This window comes from Poromitra crassiceps (assembly GCF_964638095.1).
Source record: "Poromitra crassiceps genome assembly, chromosome: 2".
Lineage (NCBI taxonomy): Eukaryota > Metazoa > Chordata > Actinopteri > Beryciformes > Melamphaidae > Poromitra > Poromitra crassiceps.
In genome coordinates, this window is record NC_139624.1 from 118,982,080 (window position 1) to 119,005,239 (window position 23,160).

The window sequence follows — 23,160 nt, forward strand, 5'->3', positions numbered from 1 at the left end:
GGCTCGTTAACTCTCATTCCAGGAATATCGTTGTTTACCGCGGCTCCCACTCGCGTAGGGACAGAACACGCTGAATCCCACTGGATTTGGGGGAAGAACACGCCATACAAGCGCCAGGATTGGCCAATGTCTACTCCAGTCCCCAGAACAGTCAAATCAAATCATCCACACACTATGTCCCAGCTTTCTACCTTGTTCACTAAAAGCAATGTTTGTTTTCAGTCGGATACATCATCACAGACCCTGAGATGTAATTTCAGCTTGTCTTTAGATTGGACACTAGTAACTAATAAAATAAGTGCTGGTTTTCATTAAATTATTAACATTACTTAAAAAAATAAAATCAGAAAAGCAACTAATAAAAGGGAAATTAGGCAATAGTAACTAACCTATAAAATAAGCGCCAGTATTAAGAACAGAAAACTGACAGTATAAACTAGTATAGTATTGATTATACAGCAACTCATTAGCCACAGCGCCTACTAGTAAAATTAACTAGCACTTAATACAAATTAAGTGCTAGTGTTTTTAGTGAGCAGAGCATTTCAGGGAATCCAGGCTAAAAGCGCCTGTTACATATTTTCAGCTGGAGGCGGAGGTTGCACAACTATTAGGCTAACCGTAAGCACACTTTATAGACTGTTGGCCTTACTCTGCACTCAAACATATGCTCTCCAGCTGTACCGTGTGTGTGTGTGTGTGTGAGAGAGAGAGAGAGAGACTGGCTGCGTGTGAGAGAGAGAATTTCAAAGGAGGAAAATGAGACTGTTTGTGTGAGAAGAAAGAGAGAGAGAGACAACAGTGATGTAACGTCTCACATTCCGCCAGCCAGAGATCCTTCCGTGCTCTTCTCACACACAAACAGCGTTAGTAAGTCTCTGTAGCCAGTTCAGTTTCAGTGTTGAGTCATTCACTTTTTGTTAATGCACGTTGGTCTTATTGTTGGTCTGACTTATTTCCAATTGTAACACAGCAGGCCCAATGCCACTATTACTGTTTTAACACAGCAGGCCCAATGCCACTATACTGTTTTAACACAGCAAGCCCAATGCCACTATACTGTTTTGTATTCAAAGTAAAATGGTCACTTCTAACTAGGGGTGGGAATCGTGGAGTAACTCACGATACGATATGGTCACGATACTTGGCTCTCGATAACGATATTATCACGATACAGCGATTCTGCGATAATCGATATATTGGAAGAAATTTAACCTACGATACATCACGATATCTGTGTAACTGAAGAGAAAAAAATACCCCTAAAAGGCAAGAAGCAGCTATTATGTATTTATTAGCAGAATTGACATGAACTCTCTCAGAGTTCACTCACTCATACCATTTTCGATACCACGGAGGAAAAGTTACACATTAAGTCTTTTTTATTATTATTATTAAAACAAGAAAACCTATATAACCTACCTACCTATATAATTTCTAAAAGTAGATATTAATGATCAAACATTTCCATTCATGTAGCCTACAGTATTTATGTTTTTGTTTCAACTACAAACATAAATAAACGTCAACTTGAAACTATGTTTCAACTACCACACACAGCATAATATTTTAGCCTGTTTATTAAAAAAAAAAAAAAAAAAAAAAACATATCGATACTTGGTGCCAGTGTATCGATAACGTATCACAAGTGGAAATATCGCGATACCGTGAGTATCGATATTTTGTCCCACCCCTACTTCTAACTACGGTACAGTAGTAGTGCAGTGCACTCCTCTTATAGTGATCACCTTGGGACGGGTCAAATTGACTCACTATAAGCAGATGATCATTATAACTGATTTTTAACTTTTCTTTATTTCTCATGCAGATTGCCATCTAATTGACATTTGTATGTATTACATGAATACAGTACATATAAAATCAAGGAATGTTATTGACTTTAAAAACCCATACAGTAAGTTAGGCCTCCAGCTGTTTAAAACACAGCGGTCTCGCATAGACAGACATCTCTGCACAGACAGAGATGGCGGGATCTCTCAATATACAGACAGACATGCACAGAGTATTGCTGTTGTATCTCGTTGGCTCATCTTTGGCAGTTTGTAAAAAATAATAAAATTACTGTAGTTTTAAACTTGTTTTCCATTGTTCTCACGTGGGACAAGGCCCAAAATGATCACTGTAAGCGGAGTAAGCTTTTTGATCAATATACGCGGTTGATCACTATAACCATGATCACTATAAGCGGATTCCACTGTAGTAGTAGTTACTTTAATTTTTTTTTACATTCACGTTAAAGGAGAACTTCACCGAAAAACAATGCTGATTCATTTTGTACGTGATCTCACACATCCCCGAAAACTGTCAACGGTTTTGCAGACATTCATTTAGTTGGACAGTTATTGAGAGTTGATTTGAGTTAAAGTCCCTGGAAACCAAAATCCACAAAAACGTTCTAACTATGTTATTTAGGGTCTTATGTTAGTAATTGTGTCCCTCAGAAATGATTATACATTTATACTTTCACCCCAAAGCCTTAAAATCGACACTTTTCTACAAGATTCTACAAGGTACTTCCTCATTGAAGAGAGCAGTGCGCGAGGTGCTAAAATGCAGGAGCTTATGACGTCATAAGCTGTATATAACCTTTGTACACGCGCGCAATCCGCACCCACCCTCCTTTTGTCCGTTCTTTGCCCCCAGTGACAGCGCTCGCTCAGTGTCTGCCTCCCTCCCACTCTGTGTGCACTCGAGCGCTATGCTGCCTTCTCTCTCACTAGGAGAGAGAGAGAGAGAGAGAGAGAGAGAGAAGCATAGTGCTCGACACAGCATGGTGACGCGAGGTTACACACACACACACACACACACAGACACAGTAGCGCTGTGCAGTCGCAGCAAGTCTCTCTCTCTCCCTCTCCGAGCAACGAACACACACACACACACACACCATGTGTGTTCGACACACGCACTGGATCTCTCTTTCTCCGTTTCCCTCCCCCCTCTCTCTCGTGCTCTCTCTCTCTCGGAGAACTGCTGCAGACGGGACACGCCCACACAGTCCGCGGGAGAAAATACACTCTAAAAACTAATTGATTCTCATGAGTTTTGCCATGACTGTCAAACCTAAATTTATATACTTTGCGACGTTCATCATCGTTCAAATTTGGCTGGTGGCTTATTAACATAGGGTCCTGTGATGTGATGAACTCAAAATGCTAAATAATAAAGAAATATTTCTGGTTTCCAGGGACTTTAAGTTATAGGGCTGTGGCGATTCACTTATCTCCCGATTCGATACTATCACGATTCTTGGGTGCCGATTCGATTTATATTGCGATTCTTAAGTATTGCGATTCTACGATTATTGCGATTCAATATTACGATTTATTGCGATTTTGTTTATTTTTTTCTTTTCTTTTTTCAGTTTGTTTGCTTTTTTACACTAGATTAGAACATGGGAAAAGTTGAATCATACACTAGAGACTGTACATATATTATATATCATGAGTAGAGCTGGGCGATATAGTTAAAAACAGGAGCGGACTGGGATCATAATTCAGGCCGGGCATTAGATACCAAGCAGGCCAGGCCGATATGGGCCGACGCGCGTTAAATTTGGGCCGTTTGAAGCCCAATTTGGGCCGTTTGAAGCCAGATTTGGGCCGTTTGAAGTCCAATTTTACAATGAGATGCACCCACTTTAACCCTGAAGTGTAATTATTACTTCAGACTAACTAATAAAGTAATAAAACCACTAGTAAACCAGTAGGCGGCGCCTGGCCTGCTGTTCAGTGAGTGGCCTGACTGCAAGCACCCAAATTTTTTTTTGTTGCGATTATCGATTCTGGAATAAAAGATCGATTCTAAAAATCGCGATATTTAGGTGAATCGATTTTTCCCCCCACCCCTATTAAGTTATGGACCAGTTATTTTATTCATGCACAAATGACATCACAGGTCCACAACTTACCTCACTGGTCCACAACTCTCAAGCAGTTACAATTAAGACTTGAGTTTCTAGTCTAAGTCACCACCAGATTACCCCTGCTCTAGTCGTCAGCCTATCAGAACACTTTTAGCTTGTTGAAGCAATACATATATGGTAATTAACCGGAATAAACTGGAAATTTGGGGGTAATTTCTACTAAATGTATTTACCTTGTCATATACATTCCTGGAATATCGATGCTTATCGATACTATTTATACTTTTGACAACCTTACTCATCTCAATCTCCATCTTCTTCAGAAACCTAGGCATGTTTGTATGTCTGTGTTTGTTATTACCAATCCTAAATAAAATCACTCGGTCTAAACTCTCTCTCTCTCTCCCTCCAGCCCTCCAGTGCTACTGTGAGCGCTGCAGTGCTAACTCCAGCTGCACCACAGACGGCGTTTGTTTCGTGGCCATCAAGAAGTCGGGCAGCCGTCTGACCACGGAGCGCAGCATGTGTGTGCACGAGAACGAGCTGATCCCACGGGATCGCCCCTTCATCTGTGCACCCTCCGTCAAACAGGAGACTGGCATCTTCCCCATGTGCTGCAACACCGACTACTGCAACCGCAACCCCGACCCAAGTGTTTTCCCCGGTAACTACACACACACAACACTGACTGACCCTAGTGTTTTCCCCGGTAACCACACACAGACAACACTGACTACTGCAACGTTGACTACTGCAATCGCAACCCCAACCCCAGTGTTTTCCCCGGTAACTACACACATACACACACACACACGCACACACACACACACACACACACACACACACACACACACACACACACACGTGCGCGCGCACACGCACATACTGGCAAAAGCTGTACTTGATGCTAGCCATAAATTAGCACCTCTCTGTGGAGACTTACACCTCCAGCAGGCTGCCAAGGAAGGACTTGGACTTAGTCTTTCTAGCTTTATGCCATATTGTGGGTGTGTGCGTGCGCGCACACACACACACACACACACACACACACACACACACACACACACACAGACACACACACACACACACACACAAAACACTGACTACTGCAACCGCAACCCCAGTGTTTTCCCCCGGTAACTACACACACAACACAGACTACCGCAACCCCGACCCCAGGCCAAGTAAGGTTCATAGAAAATAACCCATCATTAATAAGGGCTTAGTCTGTACCAGACCAAAGTACCAGAATTCCTCAGGTTATTGAACTACTGGGGAAAGTCCAGATTTTGGATAGATAGATGGAAGACAAAGTTGTTATTATTACTTAGCTTACACTATTGCAACTCTTTACAAAAGGCTTTATAAAACTGGTGCTTTGAGTGAATTCTTCAGGCATGTCATGACACCACAGTGGACTGAAAGGAACTAAAGTAAGAAAGTAAATGACAAGCACAAAGAGCACAGATGAGTGCTGTTTATCTCAGGCCGTGGGGGCAGATTGGAAGCCAAGAATTAGTTTGAACAAAGTCAGCACTGATTGATTCAGTCTTTAGTTCACAACATTCACTTTGTTAGTGTCTGGGCTGATTTATTGTCATTGTGCCTCCTTGAAAAAGTCCTCTGGCTTACAGCAGAGGCTAAGTAGGAGTTTCTGATACAACTTCACCTACTTCATAGGTGCATGGAGATGGGGAAAAAAGTCTAAACAGGTCCAAAAACTGCAGCAACATTTGATTATTAGACCGTGTGTTTGTTTTGAGCTTTTTGAAGCTTGTCCTTTAATCCTTTAGTGAAACCACTGTACCAGGATATACAAGTGTAGTCATAATGACATTGAATTAAAGACGTAGCTAAAAGCCTCATGGTCTTCTTATCCAGGAATTTAGATATTTTTATCAAATATAAATCACCATGGGCCCTATCTTCGTACAGGCGATATCCCCTATTAGCGCTTGCGCACCTGTTTGTGTGTGCCTTAAAGCAGGGAAGATTGCAGTCCGCTATCCAGGTGTTATGCCGAGTTTTGCACCCCCGCCAGACAGCAGAAAAACGCATCCGCACCTCACGGGAACATATTGTAATGATTTATACAGAAACATAACTGTTTAAAAATGATATAATTGTTTGGGTAGACGTTAGGGATGGGCATTTTGAATCAATTTCCATAATCGAAATTCGGGAAAATTACCGATCGATTATTGATAATATTAATAATAATATATATATATATATTTTTATATTTAGATATATATTTTTAAATAATGCCTATTTGCTAAGCGCTATAAAGCGCTTTTCAATCCGCCTGGTAATGGTGCTCCATGAGGGAAGCTCATATGCTGGCTCAATCACATTGATCAGGTGTTAACGATATGTATTGGGCAGCATATCTGTCTCGATGAGGTTGCAGACGGCCTGGGTGAGCTTTTCTGCACGCCGCCGGCCATCACATCTCCTCGCGCTAACACCGAAGTGATGGTAGGCTGAGAGCTCATTAACCAGGCTCGGATGTACGCTGTTCAAGTGGTGACTCATTGGCATCTTAGCCGTGCTGTACTTATAAATGGCATCACAGTTCTTGCAATGAACAATGTCGTCTTTTAACTGGAGATGGTCCCACACAAAACTTCGCTTCGCTCGCTTCATTTCCTCGTCTGGGCTGGCTGAGTGGTGAGCTGTTCTCACCGCAGCCAGCCCAGTGAGACCACGCCCATAGCCCCACCCAGAGGTGTTTTGTTCAGTTTTCTCTGCCTCATAGTCCCATTGCGCCCTCACCTGGTTGCGACCACGTAGTGAAATCCAATCTTATAGTTTCAGCACATGTAGGCCTATTTGATTTTATAAAAAAAATAATATGAAAAATCGATACCAATTCCACATGATCGAATCAATACCTTAACGATCAATTATCGATTTTCGATTATTGATGAACATCCCTAGTAGACGTGACCCCCCTGTTTTTAAGTTAAACCAGCCCCAAAATGTGGTGGCGATGCATGGTGGTGCGGGGAAGCATAACTCGTCACAACAACGGGCGCAAACGCAGATTACAGGCGTGCCAAATCATTTATGCACGGCGCAAACGGGATTTGTGCGGTGTTAACCACCAGAAGTATTCACAGGTGTGGCCTGGCAATGCCTGGGCGTTAGATCAATCAAACCAGATTCCTGTCTTGCTGTCCATGTAATACAGTTTGCGTGAGGCATGCTGTAATTCTTCCCATTCGTAATTTGGATAGGTGTAGGGCAGGCCTATTGACTGTATATATTATCCCTATCTCATAACAACACCATCACATCATATACCTGTTAAAAACATCTGAGTTTTGATGCAATTCGGGTTATTTTGTTGACTGCGGTGGGACAATAGAAACATGTTTGCAGCGGGTAAACGGCGACAAAAGAACATAAAGACAAAAGAAAAGATTGGAGGATTTACAGTGGACTCAATTAAAGGCCGGCTTTACCGTGGGGAATATGAATATATATTCAATCTCACGCCCCTAAGGTTTTCGAATCCGTTGAAATTTTTGAAATTGGTTGTTTCCCGCCAGAGATATCACCAGAAATGCACTCTGTGTGAGGGGGGGGGGGGGGGTGGTGGAGGGGAGGGGGGGGTGCGGGCACCCGAAATACTACATTTCCCACAATGCACTGGGCTCGCGTGGCCTTCGTTTCCAGGCCCACCCCTCAGGCATTTGGCTGATATCAAACTCCAGTAGGTGGCGGTAATGCACATATATGCTTGCCAACCGCCATAAAAGTCGAAGAAGAAGAAGGCTTCGACATAAAAAGATTTAGTAGAAGAAGAAAAAATTACAAAACATAAAAAAAAAAATTGCCTCCAAATTGCACCAAATTTAAACGGTAGTATATATGTCCGGAGATGTCTTCATAAAAATTTTTTCATGCATTTTAAGGCATTTTTGTAGGAGTTTGATGTTGTGACTAATTCATGTAAAAATGTGTAAAATCGGGTACATTGCTCAGCGTTGATTTCGTTACTTCAACGCACCTACTACTAGATGTAAAATTTGACGAGCTTTCCAATGCCGCCAGTCCCGTGTCTGTCCGTGCTTCCGTTCCAGAGATAATGGTCTCTTTGCAAGGAGCTATGGAAAGCTAACCTAGCTACCATAGGCTAGGCGGTTGAACAAGATGGCTGCCTTTTGCTTTTCTTCGAGACCTCTGAAGGGGCGTGGAGGACCTCTAGAGGCGGGACCATGGCTCACAACACTTGTAGTTCATAGGCGCTCGACTTCCGCAAGGCGGACTCGGGCCAGATGACGTCGGCTGGCCCGAAAAATATGTGAGAGATGGTTGATAGGTCAGGCAGGGAAGCACCGATTTCAAAAATTTCAACGGATTCGAAAACCTTAGGGGCGTGAGATTTAATATATATTCATATTCCCCACGGTAAAGCCGTCCTTTAAAACTTGACTCATGCCGAGGCTTGTGCCAGATCGGCTGTGATGCCAACGACCCTCCGGGTTATAGCAGGTGAAGGTGAATAGCCTATTGCAAGTAGGCCACAATGTACAAGTTTTCTCAATTAATTTACCATAACCCCTCCTTGCAATGTGATAAAAGTTTCTCAGTGAATTATAGTTGATTGCCTCACCGAATAATCTGCTGGTTACTAGGGGTGTCAAAAATAATCGATTATAAGATGCATCGCGATGCGGACCTGCACGATTCTGCATCGATTCACAAATATCAAAAATCGATTATTATTATTATTATTATTATTATTATTATTATTTTTTATATAATCAAATAAAATAGAATGGAAGTACATGCAGTTGTTTATTTTAATTATGGATCATAATACAATGCAATTCTAAATGCACTTTTAAAAAGAAAGTGAGAAAAAAAATCATGTATTCGGGGAAAAAAGTGATGCATCGATTTAAGATGCATCGAGATGAGATGCATCGATAATCGTTATCGAATCGAATCGTACCCCTCTGAATCGTAATCGAATCGTGAGGCCAGTGAAGATTCACAGCCCTACTGGTTACCCAATTTTAGCAGCAGAATTTGATGTCCTGGGGTGGCATGTCCGTGCGTAATGATGTTTCTGCGCTGCGCTGCACGGAGATTATGGTGCGCTCCAGCGCAGCAAGGTATTTAGCGCATAAGAGGTCCTTTTCAAAGCTCTTAGCGCAAAGTAATTGCGCGCTGCTGACGATAGGATAATGCCATCTATCCCCACATTTTAGTGCTGAAATGCCTGCTTTGGCATGTGGCACGCCTATGCCCAGTACAATTATAACAGGCATGCGCTTGTGCCCGCCCTCAATTTGCATTGCGCACGACGTTAAACGATCGCAAACTCTAAATTACTGCTTTTGGGAAGATAGGGCCCCATGACACCATAAGAAATGAACATGATTTCTATTTTATTTTGAAATTAAATGCCACGTTTGTTCTGCGCAAGCACACCTCTTTCTGCATACAAACAATGCGAGCGCCATGGCAGGCACGCAAGAAAAAGAGGGAGAGGATATTCGCTCCCCTCTCGGATATAAATCAACGCATATCGTCTCATATCAATCGCAGCCCCCTGAATCGATTCGTATCAAAATCGTATTGTGGCAGATTTCATCCATTCCAATGAATGGATATCATCAATCAATCAATACATTTTTATTTAAAGTGCAAAATCACCATGAAGCATGGTCCCAATACACTTTACACTTAAAAGAAAGCATAGGACAAAGTATAACGAACAATGCTCTAAAAATCATGTTGTATTGATATCAAACAAACTTGTGATTCCCACCCCTACTGTAAAGTAAGCCAAACTTACCTGAAGCAGCTTGAAGGGTTAGCTCTGCTGATGCAGCTGTGTCTCTTCAGGGTTGCCAGCATTCCGTCTCGTCAACAGCTCTCTGCTTCATTGATCATAAAACACGCTAACAGGACGTGGACTCAGCATGGAAACAAAAGACGCCTACAAACAGATACAATGTAACTAACTGATGCTTCGCTCATCAATGCGGATCTCCGCCATCTTTGCTTTGTAAGCTCTAACGTAGCAGCGGACCTCTATAAGGACTCCACTAGTCACATTAATGAACCCAAGCTTCGCCCACTTTTGATTGACAGCCACCATTACCAATCAATTGAAACAGGTGAAAATATCATATATACTGTACATCTACACACATATCAGCCAATGGGGCACCTACAAAGGTGGGTTGTAGTAGAGCTGCAATGATTAATCGATTAGTTGTCAACTATTAAATTAAATTCGCCAACTATTTTGATAATTGATCGGTTTGAGCAGTTTTTTTAAGAGAAAAAGTCAAAATTCTCTGATTCCAGCTCCTTAAATGTGAATATTTTCTGGTTTCATTACGCTTCTATGACAGTAAGCTCAGGGGGGTACAGTGGCGCAGTCGGTAGCGCTGTCGCCTCAGAGTTAGAAGGTCCTGAGTTCGATTCTCGCCTGGGACACTGTGGCCGCTGTGGTTGTGTTCCCCCCTATGTCTTCAGTGCCTACTGCCAAGGTGGGTTATCTCGTCGTAAGGGCCTTTCTCTCTGTGTGGAGTTTGCATGTTCTCCCCGTGCTCCCCCAGGGGGTTCCTCCATATATAACCCCCCACTAAAAACATGCAGAAGATCAGATCGTCATCGTCATCCGTCCAGTGACGACAATATCCGAAGTTGGTCCCCCGGCGCTGTACGAGAAAGCGACCACTGCTCCTGGCCTGCCCCTCGGAGGAAAGGACATGCCTGGATGGGTTAAATGCAGAGGACACTTTTCACCGGCCACCGTCAGCATGAGTGTGTTGTGGCCGCATGCATGTATTGTGGTGTTCGTGTGACAATAAAAGACGGGCTTGTCCGTTACAAGAGAGAGTAAACAGAATCTATTTGTGTTGTGGACAAATCAAGACATTTGAGGACGTCATCTTGGGCTTTGGGAAACACTGATTGACATTTTTCACCATTTTGTGACATTTTATAGACCAAACAACTAACCAATTAATCGAGAAAATAATCAACAGATTAATCGACAATGACAACTAGAATATCTAAATTTCCTACCGAAAATTTAATTGTGCTTGCTGTCCTCGCCATGCACCGCCTGCCTTGCAAGGTCCCTGCCCTCAACCCCGACCTTTGATGCAGTATGAATACAGCCCCAATTTGTAACGTTTGTTAGGCAGTTGCGAAGGTGTAGGCCTACTAACTGTTTGCTACGGTGTTTCCAGAGGCCCATACCACGAATGTAGGATAAGCAGATCCAGGATCTGTCCCTTGATCTGGTTTGGCTTAACCAGATCATTGCCATCTACCTAACTCATACCACGAATCTAGTTCTCAACAAGTTCAAATATCTCGGAGTCACCCTGGACTCATCCCTCACCTTTCGGAAACACATTAAGAAAGTGACCAATTCAGTTAGATACAATCTGGCGAACTTCAGACAGATCAGAGATTTCCTGACTGACGATGCTGCCTTGATGTTCGTACACTCTATGATCTTTTCCCACATCGACTACTGCCTAACGAGCTGGTCTTTGGCTTGTAAAACTGCTTTTAAGCCGATTGAATCTCTTTTTAAGAAAGCCCTAAAGATCTACGACAAAAAAACCATCTCCGCCCATATCTGTAGCACTTTAAAGAAGCATAATTTCTTTGATTTTGACCATTTTAAAACTTTTAGACAGGCCTGCTTTGTTTTTAAGTGTCTCCATGGACTTGCCCCACCCCCTCTGGGAGAGTTTTTTAAGCGGAGGTCCGTGGAGGGCATGACCACCAGGGCATGTCAAAGAGGAGACACTGAGTTGGGCCACAGATGCACTGCATTTGGGAGAAACGTTTTGTCCATCGTGGGTTAGGGCTGGGTATCGTTCAAAATTTTTCGATATCGATACCGTTTCGATACTTGGATTTCGATACCGGTTCCTGAACGATACTTTTTTCGATACCAATTTTTAGAAAAATCCATTTGAACAAAAATAAAACTGCATTACACATTGAAATTATTTTACAAATCTTTAGTTTTCCCCCCATCTTAAGTTTTACAGCAGAAAAAAATAAAACCTACTGTATTTAACATAACTTTAAGTTGTCTAAACTTATTGCCGTCCCTACAAAAAATATTGGAGTACTACAAAGGAAAGAAATGTAAAACAAATAAATCAGTGGAATAGTTTTCAGTGCAAAAGAGAGAGTTGCAAATCGGTGTTTAATGCTCACTGATGCAACAGAACTCTATTCTTGTCCAAACTGATGAGATGGATCCACTTCATGCATGGAAGACTAGTTGAGCATTGACTAGCCTATCAATAATGGCACAAAGTGAATCCCATTTATATTCAACAAACTATCATGACATCAGCGTTTGTTAACGAGTTGCTAAAAATACATAATGGGTGATAACTGCCCGCTTGCACATAACGTTAACGCTAATTAATGAAACATCTAACGCTAGCATTGCAGATCAGTGTTTAATGCTCACTGCTGCAACAGAACGTCATTCTTGTCCAATCTGACGAGACAGCTCCACTTCATGCATTCACTTACTAGCCTATCAATATAAATGAATCGCATTTACATTCAACAAACTATCATGACATCAGCGTTTGTTAACAAGTTGCTAAAAATACACAATGCCCGCTTGCGCATAACGTTACTGCGGCAATTAATTAAACGATCTAATGCTAGCGACAACTCACAGCCAGATGCATGGATTTGTCAGACTGAGGGATCTGATAACCACTAACATCAACAACAATTTGCGGTAAGCTGACCCACCTCGCGATTATTTCTCTTGTCTGTGGAAACCAGTCCTTGTTGTTTTTGTTTCTTTCCCTGCTTTTCATCATCTTCGCCATATACTCCAGGATAGGACTAGCTTGAGTGGCTAACTTCTTGTATACTATATCCGCACCGCACGCCTGGCTCACTGTCACAACAAACACACCGGCTAAAGTGGGCGTAACGTTTCTTGCATGCCTCTACATGACAGCCAATCACCAGCCGTATTAGAGCGCGGTGTGCAAGCATGTCGCATGCTTATAGGCTCAATGACGCTGTTTTGTTTTGGTATCGAAAATTGGTATCGTTTGACAAGGGAGGCTTCGATACCCCTTAGTATCGATGCTTTCATTTCGGTGCCAAGTAAGTATCGAAACTCGATACCAAGCCCTATCGTGGGTGGTAAGGTATGGTGGTAACTAGGGATGGGCATTTCTAGCAAAAACACTATTCGAAATTCGCTGGCCAAAGTCGACTTTTAATCGAAATTCGGAAAAAAAAAAAAATGTAAAAAAAAAAAAAAAATTGTGAGTGAAATGTTGCATTGTCTCCTCTGATTCTAAGTCTAAGGCTTTATTAATTAATATAAAAAGCTTCTGCTGTTGATTTTTAGCTCAAACAAGCATTGCACCACTGAAGTAAAGAACATGTTACATGACATTGACATTTTCGAAAATAAAAAACAGTTTTGACAATCATGAGTGGTTCATTAAATATTTAGTAGGCTCAGGTCTGAGTGCCAAAGAGGGGTGCCAAAGTCACCCCCTCTCCCTCTTCATGGGATTTCATCCGCCATTCATTTTTTCATAAACCTTGCTTAAAATGCTTATAAAAATTGTTTTACTTGCTCAAACCAAGCGATTCGACTATACTTAGAATCAGGGGAGACAATGCAACATTTCACAAAAAAAGAAAAAAAAGAATTAACATTTATTTATTTTTCTCGAATTTCGACTTTCAATAATAAAAGTCGACCTTGATAATAACAACGATTATTCGAAAATTCGAAATTCGATGCCCATCCCTAGTGGTAACGGTCTCCCGGCCGCAGTAAGGGAGTGCCCCACATATACCACCTTCAAAAATATACTTAAGGAATGGCTCAAAAGTAACCAACATTGCACCCATAACCAATAACCAATAGCCCTCTCATAATTTCCTTGATTTTGCACTTTATTGTTCTGATCTTGTCTCCCTTGCACTTGAACTGTATTGTTCTTATCCTGTGTATTGTTATCCCTTGTGCATTTTTATTTTATTATATTGCTTTTATTCCCGTATTGCTTTTTATTCCCGTATTGTTTTCAGTCCTGTAATTACCTTGTAGTTTTTAGTTCTTTATGTCCCGAGGACTGCGGGTGAAAACTAGCTTCGACTAATCCCGGCACTTTTACTGTTGACATGTATGGATGATTCTATATGTGTAAACTGTTTTATTAATGTGCACTGTCCTGTCCAACTAAACAATAAACTAAACTAAACTAAACTCGTTAAGTGGATCCAGGTTTTTCTAATCAAGTTGAGAGCGTGTGCACATGAAAATGCTCGTGCACGGGAGCTCGTGCCTGCAAAAGAGGCGTGGTTTTTAACAACTAGCCAATCACAATCCAATATGGACTGCTCCAGCTTTTACAGCACCAGACACGCCTATTTCCTCATTTATTCAAAGTGCAAATTATGAAGCTTTATTGTATGTCAGAATCAAAATCTGCGTTGGATATTATGAGTCTGTTACCGAATGACTGTCTAAAGAGCGGTTTCTGCCTCCACGTATTATCCTACAGCAGCTCAATTCACCCTCTCAATAAACTCAATAAAACCTGCATGTCTTTTTTGCGAGTGGAAGTAATGTGTAATTTATCTCAGTCTAAATTTCCAAAATCCGTAGGCGTATTTAGACCATTTGGGCTCGATGAATAATAATGATCTCATGATGTGTTTGGTCACACTGATGGAATAATTCCTATAGGCTAATAGGCTATAAAAAATAATTATAATAAAATTAAAAAAGGCTGCTGACTGAATCGACATGGTACGTGCAGGCATAGATTTCATTTATAAAAATTGCCTATTTTGTGGTCACATATAGGCTATTGGCAACAGAGTTGCATATCTCCATATTTCATACAATGACTATGCTGGAAATAATATGAAGTTCAATCACATCATACAGGCCGAAAGCAACACAGTTGCAGCTGCAAAATGCAGGAGTAGCCTAGATATGAATCATCTGTGTGCAGGCGATCCCATATTAAATTGCTTAGATGTAGTAGGCTATTCTGGCATATCACCATGTCCAAGCCAACCTCAGCCTCAGCTCCGTTGCGCACACGGCACCGTGCGCTTTGGAGACGTTTATGTAACCTTTTTATGCCGGTTTAGTGATATTTCTCCACTCACCATTCAGCTGCAATCGATCGGCGGGGTCAAACGTATCTAGCCTACTTGAGAGCACAAAAATGAATATATAAAAACATATTCCAAAGTGGTAAGTAGGGCTTAATTTAAATGTAGCCTGCAACAAGTGCAAGGCTTCAGTCCTCGATTAATTCAACGCAGGAGCCATATGTTTTTTTTTTCTTTTTTCTTTTTTCATTTGAATGCAATGTATTTTTCATATGGGGACCATATGAATGGCGACTCGCTGTTTCCAGAGAGCTGATTGGTAAGCAGGTGTCTTTCATGGGTTTTGGGGGGGGGGGGGGGGGGGGGGTTAAATTTCGTTCGACCTTTATTTTTGGAAAAAGTGACAGCTCTATAGTGGCACCGTAAGATCAATCGGTGTGACTTTTTTAGGGTAGAGTAGAAGACTACTCTGACCTATGTACCCAAATTGAGAAAAGTCGCTCTCATGGTTTGTGAGCTACAGGTACTTAATGTTGCTATAGCGCCCCCTACAAGCAGCTCAGAGTACATACTTGCACACCTGTACCAACTTTCAGAGTGTAGTAACTGGTTGCTAGGGTGTTTTCAACTGGTCACTAGGGCATTTTTAGACTGTTGCTAGGGTGGACTAAGTAGTTATGGGCAGGAAATGGGTGGGCATATGCGAGTAGAAGCGGAAGGAGCCAAGGAATCCATGGGCGGAAGAATTCTGATTGTAGTCGCTACAGTTCAAAAGTTATGGACCAAAACGTGAAGAGGGCTGTTATAGCGCCACCATCAGGTCAATAGGAGTATTTTTTTTTTTAGATCAGAGCAATGAGTAAATGTTAGGCGAGCCAAGGAAACCTGTGAAAAAATAATTTTGATTGTAGAAGCTATGGTTCCAAAGTTATGTACCAAAAAAGTAAGGATGGCAGATGGAGCACCACGTCAGGCCAATCGGTGTAGTTTTTTTAGGGCAGAGTAGAAGAGTACTCTGAACATATGGACCCAATTTGGGAACAGTCGCTCTTATGGGTTGTGAGCTACAGGTACTTGATGTTGCTACAGTGCCCCCTATAGGCGAAATGGCACAATCTTTTTCCTATCATCTCAGAGTACATCCCTGCACACCTGTACCAAGGTTGGTTAGCATCGGACGTTGTTTTCCGGAGATATGGCGATTTTTGTGAAATAGGCCCCACCCACAGAACTTTGGAAGTCGAGTATATCGCAATTGTGCGTTTCTCCCCCCAAAAAAACAACGAAATCATTGGGGTGCACGGCAGTCTACACATGACGTGGGCTTTGGTTTGGTGAAGATTGGACAACATTTCAAGAAGGAATCACAAAAAAAACAGTTTTGGGCCAAATTCAAAATGGCGGGAAATCTAGTCAGACAGAAATGGCCGTGGCCTATATGAGTAGATGCGGAACAACCCAATGAATCCAGGGACAAAAGAAGTTTGAATGTGGACGCTACGGTTCAAAAGTTATGGACCAAAATTTAAACAGAGCTGTTACAGCGCCACCATCAGGTCAATTGGTGTAATTTTTACGTGGATAGTAAAAGGCCCCTCTGGGAACCTCCCTACAAGGTTTGGTCGCTCTATGCCATATGGTTTCTGAGATATTTAATGCAAGCTTTTGCCAGATTTATCGAAACCCAATGCAAGTCAATGGGGGAAAAATGGCACTTAATCGCGAATAGCGCCCAGACCGCTCAATTAAACTCTTAGCAAAGTCATAGCAGACCTGTCATCAATGAGCCACACGTTTTGAGGTCTTGCATGTCTATGTAGTGTGAAAAATGTGGGAGTTATTACCCGCCAAACCTTTGGCAGATTGAAAAATAGGAGTTTAAAGATTGTGCCTTGCTTTCAGCAAGCACAATAATAATGGTTGGTTAGTTGCAGCCTTAGTGGGTTGGGTACTGTATGGTCATGTTGCTTTAGGCCAATCTTGTGACATTTTATAGACCAAACAAGTAACCAATTAATCGAGAAAATATGCAACAGATTAATCGACAATGAAAATAATGGTTGGTTAGTTGCAGCCTTAGTGGGTTGGGTACTGTATGGTCATGTTGCTTTAGGCCAATCGTAGTCCCCAATAATACAGGAGAGGCTAGCCAGGGAGAAGGACAACCATTCATTTTGTCTCTGCGATGTGCATGTGTGTCTGTCCACTGTCTCTTTCTCTCAATGTCTCTTGAGACAATCCTTGAAAAATCCTCTGCTCCAAACATGCAAATGGTAGTTTTGACCAATCTTTTAATTTAACTGCATGCACACAATCACAGACAGAAGCTCGATAGGGTTATGTATTATTCAACATGCACACAATGGTGTTGAGAAGATGGTGGCAGTGTAACTTCACGTATATTCGCTGGGGATTTCCCTAGCTAAAAATTTGACTCAACAGCCCCCAGGCAGCAACAGCCAACGTAGACCCAGTCTCATCTTAACAGACAGGTAATTTAACATGCAGGAATGTTGACAACGCTGGCAATTAAACTGTGTTGCTGTGACACTTGTATATAGCGTGATATTTGCTCAATATTGAGAGCAGACACATAAAACAACTATAACTGCTTTGAAAATGGCAAGATCTTTTCTCGTGTGATACAGGTGCTACTATCCATCTCCCAGCAGAATTCATCGGATCACAGTAATACCTCTATCCACCCCTCTCCGTACTGCTTAAATTGAAGGCCATTGCCTTCAAATTGCCTTAACCTTAAAGGAGAACTTCACGGAAAAACAATGCTGATTTATTTTGCACATGATCTCACACATATCCAAAAACTGTTTTGCAGGCTTTCATTTAGTTTGACAGTTATTGAGCATTTATTTGAGTTAAAGTTGTGGACCAGTGATGCATGAATTACATCAACTGTCAATAACTGAATGCCTGCAAAATAAACAAGTTAAGATAAATGCATGTGGTGCTTTTTCACTCTGACAAGAATTACATTTATTGGAGAAACACTTAATCATTTTCAGCAATAAAAGCAGCCAAATTGAAAGATATTGAATATCAGCAATAAGTAATACATATTATCTGAATCTGCAAAACCCTTATCTATCAAACTCTTTTGCTCCTGTACTGCTTAGTCACACAGTACACCTAAACATCTCACCGTCCTTTAGAAAGTAATGCATGCTGTCTTCTCGCATCCCTATCCTGTCTCTCACTTCTATTACACCTATGTCTCACCGCTCTCTATTCTCTGACCCGTCTCCTGCATCTTCTCCCTGTCTACTTTTCACTCTGTTATTATGCGAGAGATCAGTCTGTCTTCTCCCTGTATACTTTTCACTCTGTTATCATGTGAGAGAGCGGTGTGTCTTCTCCCCGTCTACTTTTCACTCTGTTATCATGTGAGAGAGCGGTGTGTCTTCTCCCCGTCTACTTTTCACTCTTGTTATCATGTGAGAGAGCGGTGTGTCTTCTCCCTGTATACTTTTCACTCTGTTATCATGTGAGAGAGCGGTGTGTCTTCTCCCTGTATACTTTTCACTCTGTTATCATGTGAGAGAGCAGTGTGTCTTCTCCCTGTATACTTTTCACTCTGTTATCATGTGAGAGAGCGGTGTGTCTTCTCCCCGTCTACTTTTCACTCTGTTATCATGTGAGAGAGCGGTGTGTCTTCTCCCTGTATACTTTTCACTCTGTTATCATGTGAGAGAGCGGTGTGTCTTCTCCCCGTCTACTTTTCACTCTTGTTATCATGTGAGAGAGCGGTGTGTCTTCTCCCTGTATACTTTTCACTCTGTTATCATGTGAGAGAGCGGTGTGTCTTCTCCCTGTATACTTTTCACTCTTGTTATCATGTGAGAGAGCGGTGTGTCTTCTCCCTGTATACTTTTCACTCTGTTATCATGTGAGAGAGCGGTGTGTCTTCTCCCCGTCTACTTTTCACTCTTGTTATCATGTGAGAGAGCGGTGTGTCTTCTCCCTGTATACTTTTCACTCTGTTATCATGTGAGAGAGCGGTGTGTCTTCTCCCCGTCTACTTTTCACTCTGTTATCATGTGAGAGAGCGGTGTGTCTTCTCCCCGTCTACTTTTCACTCTGATATCATGTGAGAGAGCGGTGTGTCTTCTCCCCGTCTACTTTTCACTCTGTTATCATGTGAGAGAGCGGTGTGTCTTCTCCCCGTCTACTTTTCACTCTGTTATCATGTGAGAGAGCGGTGTGTCTTCTGCCCATCTAATTTTCACTCTGTTATCATGTGAGAGAGCGGTGTGTCTTCTCCCCGTCTACTTTTCACTGTTATCATGTGAGAGAGCGGTGTGTCTTCCCCCCGTCTACTTTTCACTCTGTTATCATGCGAGAGATCAGTCTGTCTTCTCCCTGTATACTTTTCACTCTGTTATCATGTGAGAGAGCGGTGTGTCTTCTCCCCGTCTACTTTTCACTCTGTTATCATGTGAGAGAGCGGTGTGTCTTCTCCCTGTATACTTTTCACTCTGTTATCATGTGAGAGAGCGGTGTGTCTTCTCCCCGTCTACTTTTCACTCTGTTATCATGTGAGAGAGCGGTGTGTCTTCTCCCCGTCTACTTTTCACTCTGTTATCATGTGAGAGAGCGGTGTGTCTTCTCCCCGTCTACTTTTCACTCTGTTATCATGTGAGAGAGCGGTGTGTCTTCTCCCCGTCTACTTTTCACTCTTGTTATCATGTGAGAGAGCGGTGTGTCTTCTCCCCGTCTACTTTTCACTCTGATATGATGTGAGAGAGCGGTGTGTCTTCTCCCCGTCTACTTTTCACTCTGTTATCATGTGAGAGAGCGGTGTGTCTTCTCCCCGTCTACTTTTCACTCTGTTATCATGTGAGAGAGCGGTGTGTCTTCTGCCCATCTAATTTTCACTCTGTTATCATGTGAGAGAGCGGTGTGTCTTCTGCCCATCTAATTTTCACTCTGTTATCATGTGAGAGAGCGGTGTGTCTTCTCCCCGTCTACTTTTCACTGTTATCATGTGAGAGAGCGGTGTGTCTTCCCCCCGTCTACTTTTCACTCTGTTATCATGTGAGAGAGCGGTGTGTCTTCTCCCTGTCTACTTTTCACTCTGTTATCATGCGAGAGATCAGTCTGTCTTCTCCCTGTCTACTTTTCACTCTGTTATCATGCGAGAGATCAGTCTGTCTTCTCCCTGTCTACTTTTCACTCTCTTATCATGCGAGAGATCAGTCTGTCTTCTCCCTGTCTACTTTTCACTCTCTTATCATGCGAGAGATCAGTCTGTCTTCTCCCTGTCTACTTTTCACTCTGTTATCATGCGAGAGATCAGTCTGTCTTCTCCCTGTCTACTTTTCACTCTCTTATCATGCGAGAGATCAGTCTGTCTTCTCCCTGTCTACTTTTCACTCTCTTATCATGCGAGAGATCAGTCTGTCTTCTCCCTGTCTACTTTTCACTCTCTTATCATGCGAGAGATCAGTCTGTCTTCTCCCTGTCTACTTTTCACTCTCTTATCATGCGAGAGATCAGTCTGTCTTCTCCCTGTCTACTTTTCACTCTCTTATCATGCGAGAGAGCGGTCTGTCTTCTCCCTGTCTACTTTTCACTCTGTTATCATGCGAGAGATCAGTCTGTCTTCTCCCTGTCTACTTTTCACTCTCTTATCATGTGAGAGAGCGGTGTGTCTTCTCCCTGTCTACTTTTCACTCTCTTATCATGCGAGAGATCAGTCTGTCTTCTCCCTGTCTACTTTTCACTCTGTTATCATGTGAGAGAACGGTCTGTCTTCTCCGTCTACTTTTCACTCTGTTATCATGCGAGAGGGGCGGTCTGTCTTCTCCCCATCTACTTTTCACTCTTCGGTCCGTCAGTAAGGCTCTGCCTTGTGGTCGTTGTGTTCTGATCTGTACTGCACCCGACTGCAGGGGGACACAAAACGGAGCACAAAAAAAACGCTCCGTGCGCTGTGTTTTGTGCACAATGGAAGCGCTCTCAACATGATTTTCATAGCGTTCTGACTGAAAAAAACACTTTTGGTGTGAATGTCCCCTAAGCCTGTTTATCCTGGAAGTCCCCGCCCACCCTGCCCCCTATCATATGTTACTTTGAAGGATTTTATAGTTGCACTTTATAATGTGTGATTGTTTTCCTGTATTCACCTTATTCACCACGCCCACTTTTTCTCTCTTCCGCGTTCAATGTAAACGTATTTGCTCTTCCGGTTCAGCGCTAGTTGCCTACTGTGACTAATATTAGCCGCTAGTTAGTTATGTTATATGGCAGTAAAATGCCACTGAATGACCAAATTGATATAACTTCTAACCATTTCGAGTAACACTGTTTCCATACGGATCACCAGCGTTAGTTTGTTGTTTATAACGTGGCTATATTCATAACGTTTCTATCTCGGATGCGTTATTTCGAATCCCACATAGGTTACGCCTAGCGCAACCTATGTGGGTTTCAGGACGAAACAGCCTCGACTCCACTAACGTCATCTTTAGAGCACAATATTCCTGGAATGCAAGTTTAACTAAACAGTTACATGTCCTCTGCATTCTACATAAAATTAAGATATTACGGGTTGTTTTATTTTGTATGTTACATACTTATTGGCCAAGATATGTTAGTTTATGGGGGAGTAATTCTGCCAGTTTAGGAGGGGAGTGTGGGCGGCCATCTTGCCTGCGGGGTTTTTGGCAAGTCTAAAACGGAAACACTATTACAAAATGACGTAATGCGGAAGCGTCCATGTGTGGGCAAAGAATAAGGTGAATAGCTTCATCTTGCAATGTTTCCCTTACAATTGTACAGGCCTGGCGGGCCCGCCAGGCCAACGAGAAACGAGGCCAGAAAAAATATTTTTTTCTCCTTCTCCAAAATGTCAATACATCTTTATGACATAATACAATACAAAACAAAACGTATATTGGTGTTGCAGTAATATAAGAGCACTAAATAATGCCAAATATACAAAATGTGTCAGTGTGTCGTTGCCTGGGAAAACGTGGATCCCATAGTATACACGTCATATTATTATGGGATGCGAACAGGTTAGTTGACTGAGCATGGCGCCGCCTAAAAAGAGGAAAATCTGTCAAACTCCCGAGCCACGCAAAAACAACTACAGTAGAATAATAATAATAATCACTCAGGCGGCGACGATAGCGCAACAGACGCTAGTACACGGACTTTACTCAGCATTAGGATATTATAAACAGCACGGTCACTATGGGACGGTCTCTGCCTCTTCCCTGCTTGTGGTGAGTTGCGTTTCTGGAAGTGATTGGGTTGGACGAAAACAGGTGAGGTGAAGAATGTCGACATGAGTGGATAGGTGGAAGCGATGTTTGTGGAAACGGCAGATCGCCACAGAGTTAGCTCACTAACCAACTGGTTAGTACTTCAAGAAGACAAAACAGTGTCACCAAGCAGGCTTATTGGATATTTCCACGTGTCCAGTACCCTTATAATCCATACTGCCTTAATGATCGCTGTTGCTGTAACGTCACATTACAAAATCCAATTTATCCACCCGATGTGTTGTTGCTAGGCAATGGCCAGCATCTGTCATTGCCCATACCATTGCAACCGAGCGTTTTGGGTTCTTTATCGTATTTAGGAATTAAATAAGGACTCTAAGACCGCTTCTTCTTGGGACATGGTGCCATCCGTTTACTTGGTCAGGGGCAGAGAAAAGATGGACCACACTCCATTTCCTTTTCCGGACTTCAAAATAAGAGTACACCATAATAGATACAGAACAGTCTGTTACACCAGTGGTTCTCAAAGTGGGGTCCGGGAAAACCCTAGGGGTCCTTGAGGGGGTTCCAGGGGGTCCCCAGCAAAAAGTGGGATGACTTATTTTCACTAGAATTCCATCCATAAGTAACACAATGACAGAATGTATGACTATTTTGGTCATCAGTTTCATGCACTTTCTGTAATAAAACATCTAAAGGGACAAAGTCTTATCAAATTGCGGTCTGTGGTCTAATTTGTGTCATTTTAGGCATCCTTGACATGAAAAAGTTGAGAACCACTGTGTTACACCATGATGCCATGGTCAAATTTTACTCCAAGCCATGGAAGATAAATGGCAGCAATGATTCATGACAGTCAGCTTTTTTATCCCAAATAGGGCACTTAAGTGTGCACCTCAGTGTTTT

At 42.3% G+C, this 23,160-nt stretch overlaps 1 protein-coding gene across 4 annotated transcripts in view; it reads left to right on the forward strand.

Annotated features, from left to right (window-relative positions):
• Positions 1-4,393: 4,393 nt before the first annotated feature.
• Positions 4,394-23,160, forward strand: part of tgfbr1b (transforming growth factor, beta receptor 1 b) — a gene marked incomplete at its 3' end in the record, with an annotated part of 109,404 nt that continues 90,637 nt past the window's right edge. For 3 of the 4 annotated variants that reach the window (XM_083657981.1, XM_083657980.1, XM_083657982.1), the window contains exon 1: positions 4,394-4,550. In XM_083657981.1, coding sequence (XP_083514107.1) covers positions 4,409-4,550 — 142 coding nt within the window. In that variant the 5' untranslated portion in view covers positions 4,394-4,408. The remainder of the gene's footprint in view (positions 4,551-23,160) is intronic. The other variant, XM_083657983.1, reaches the window with a different exon arrangement.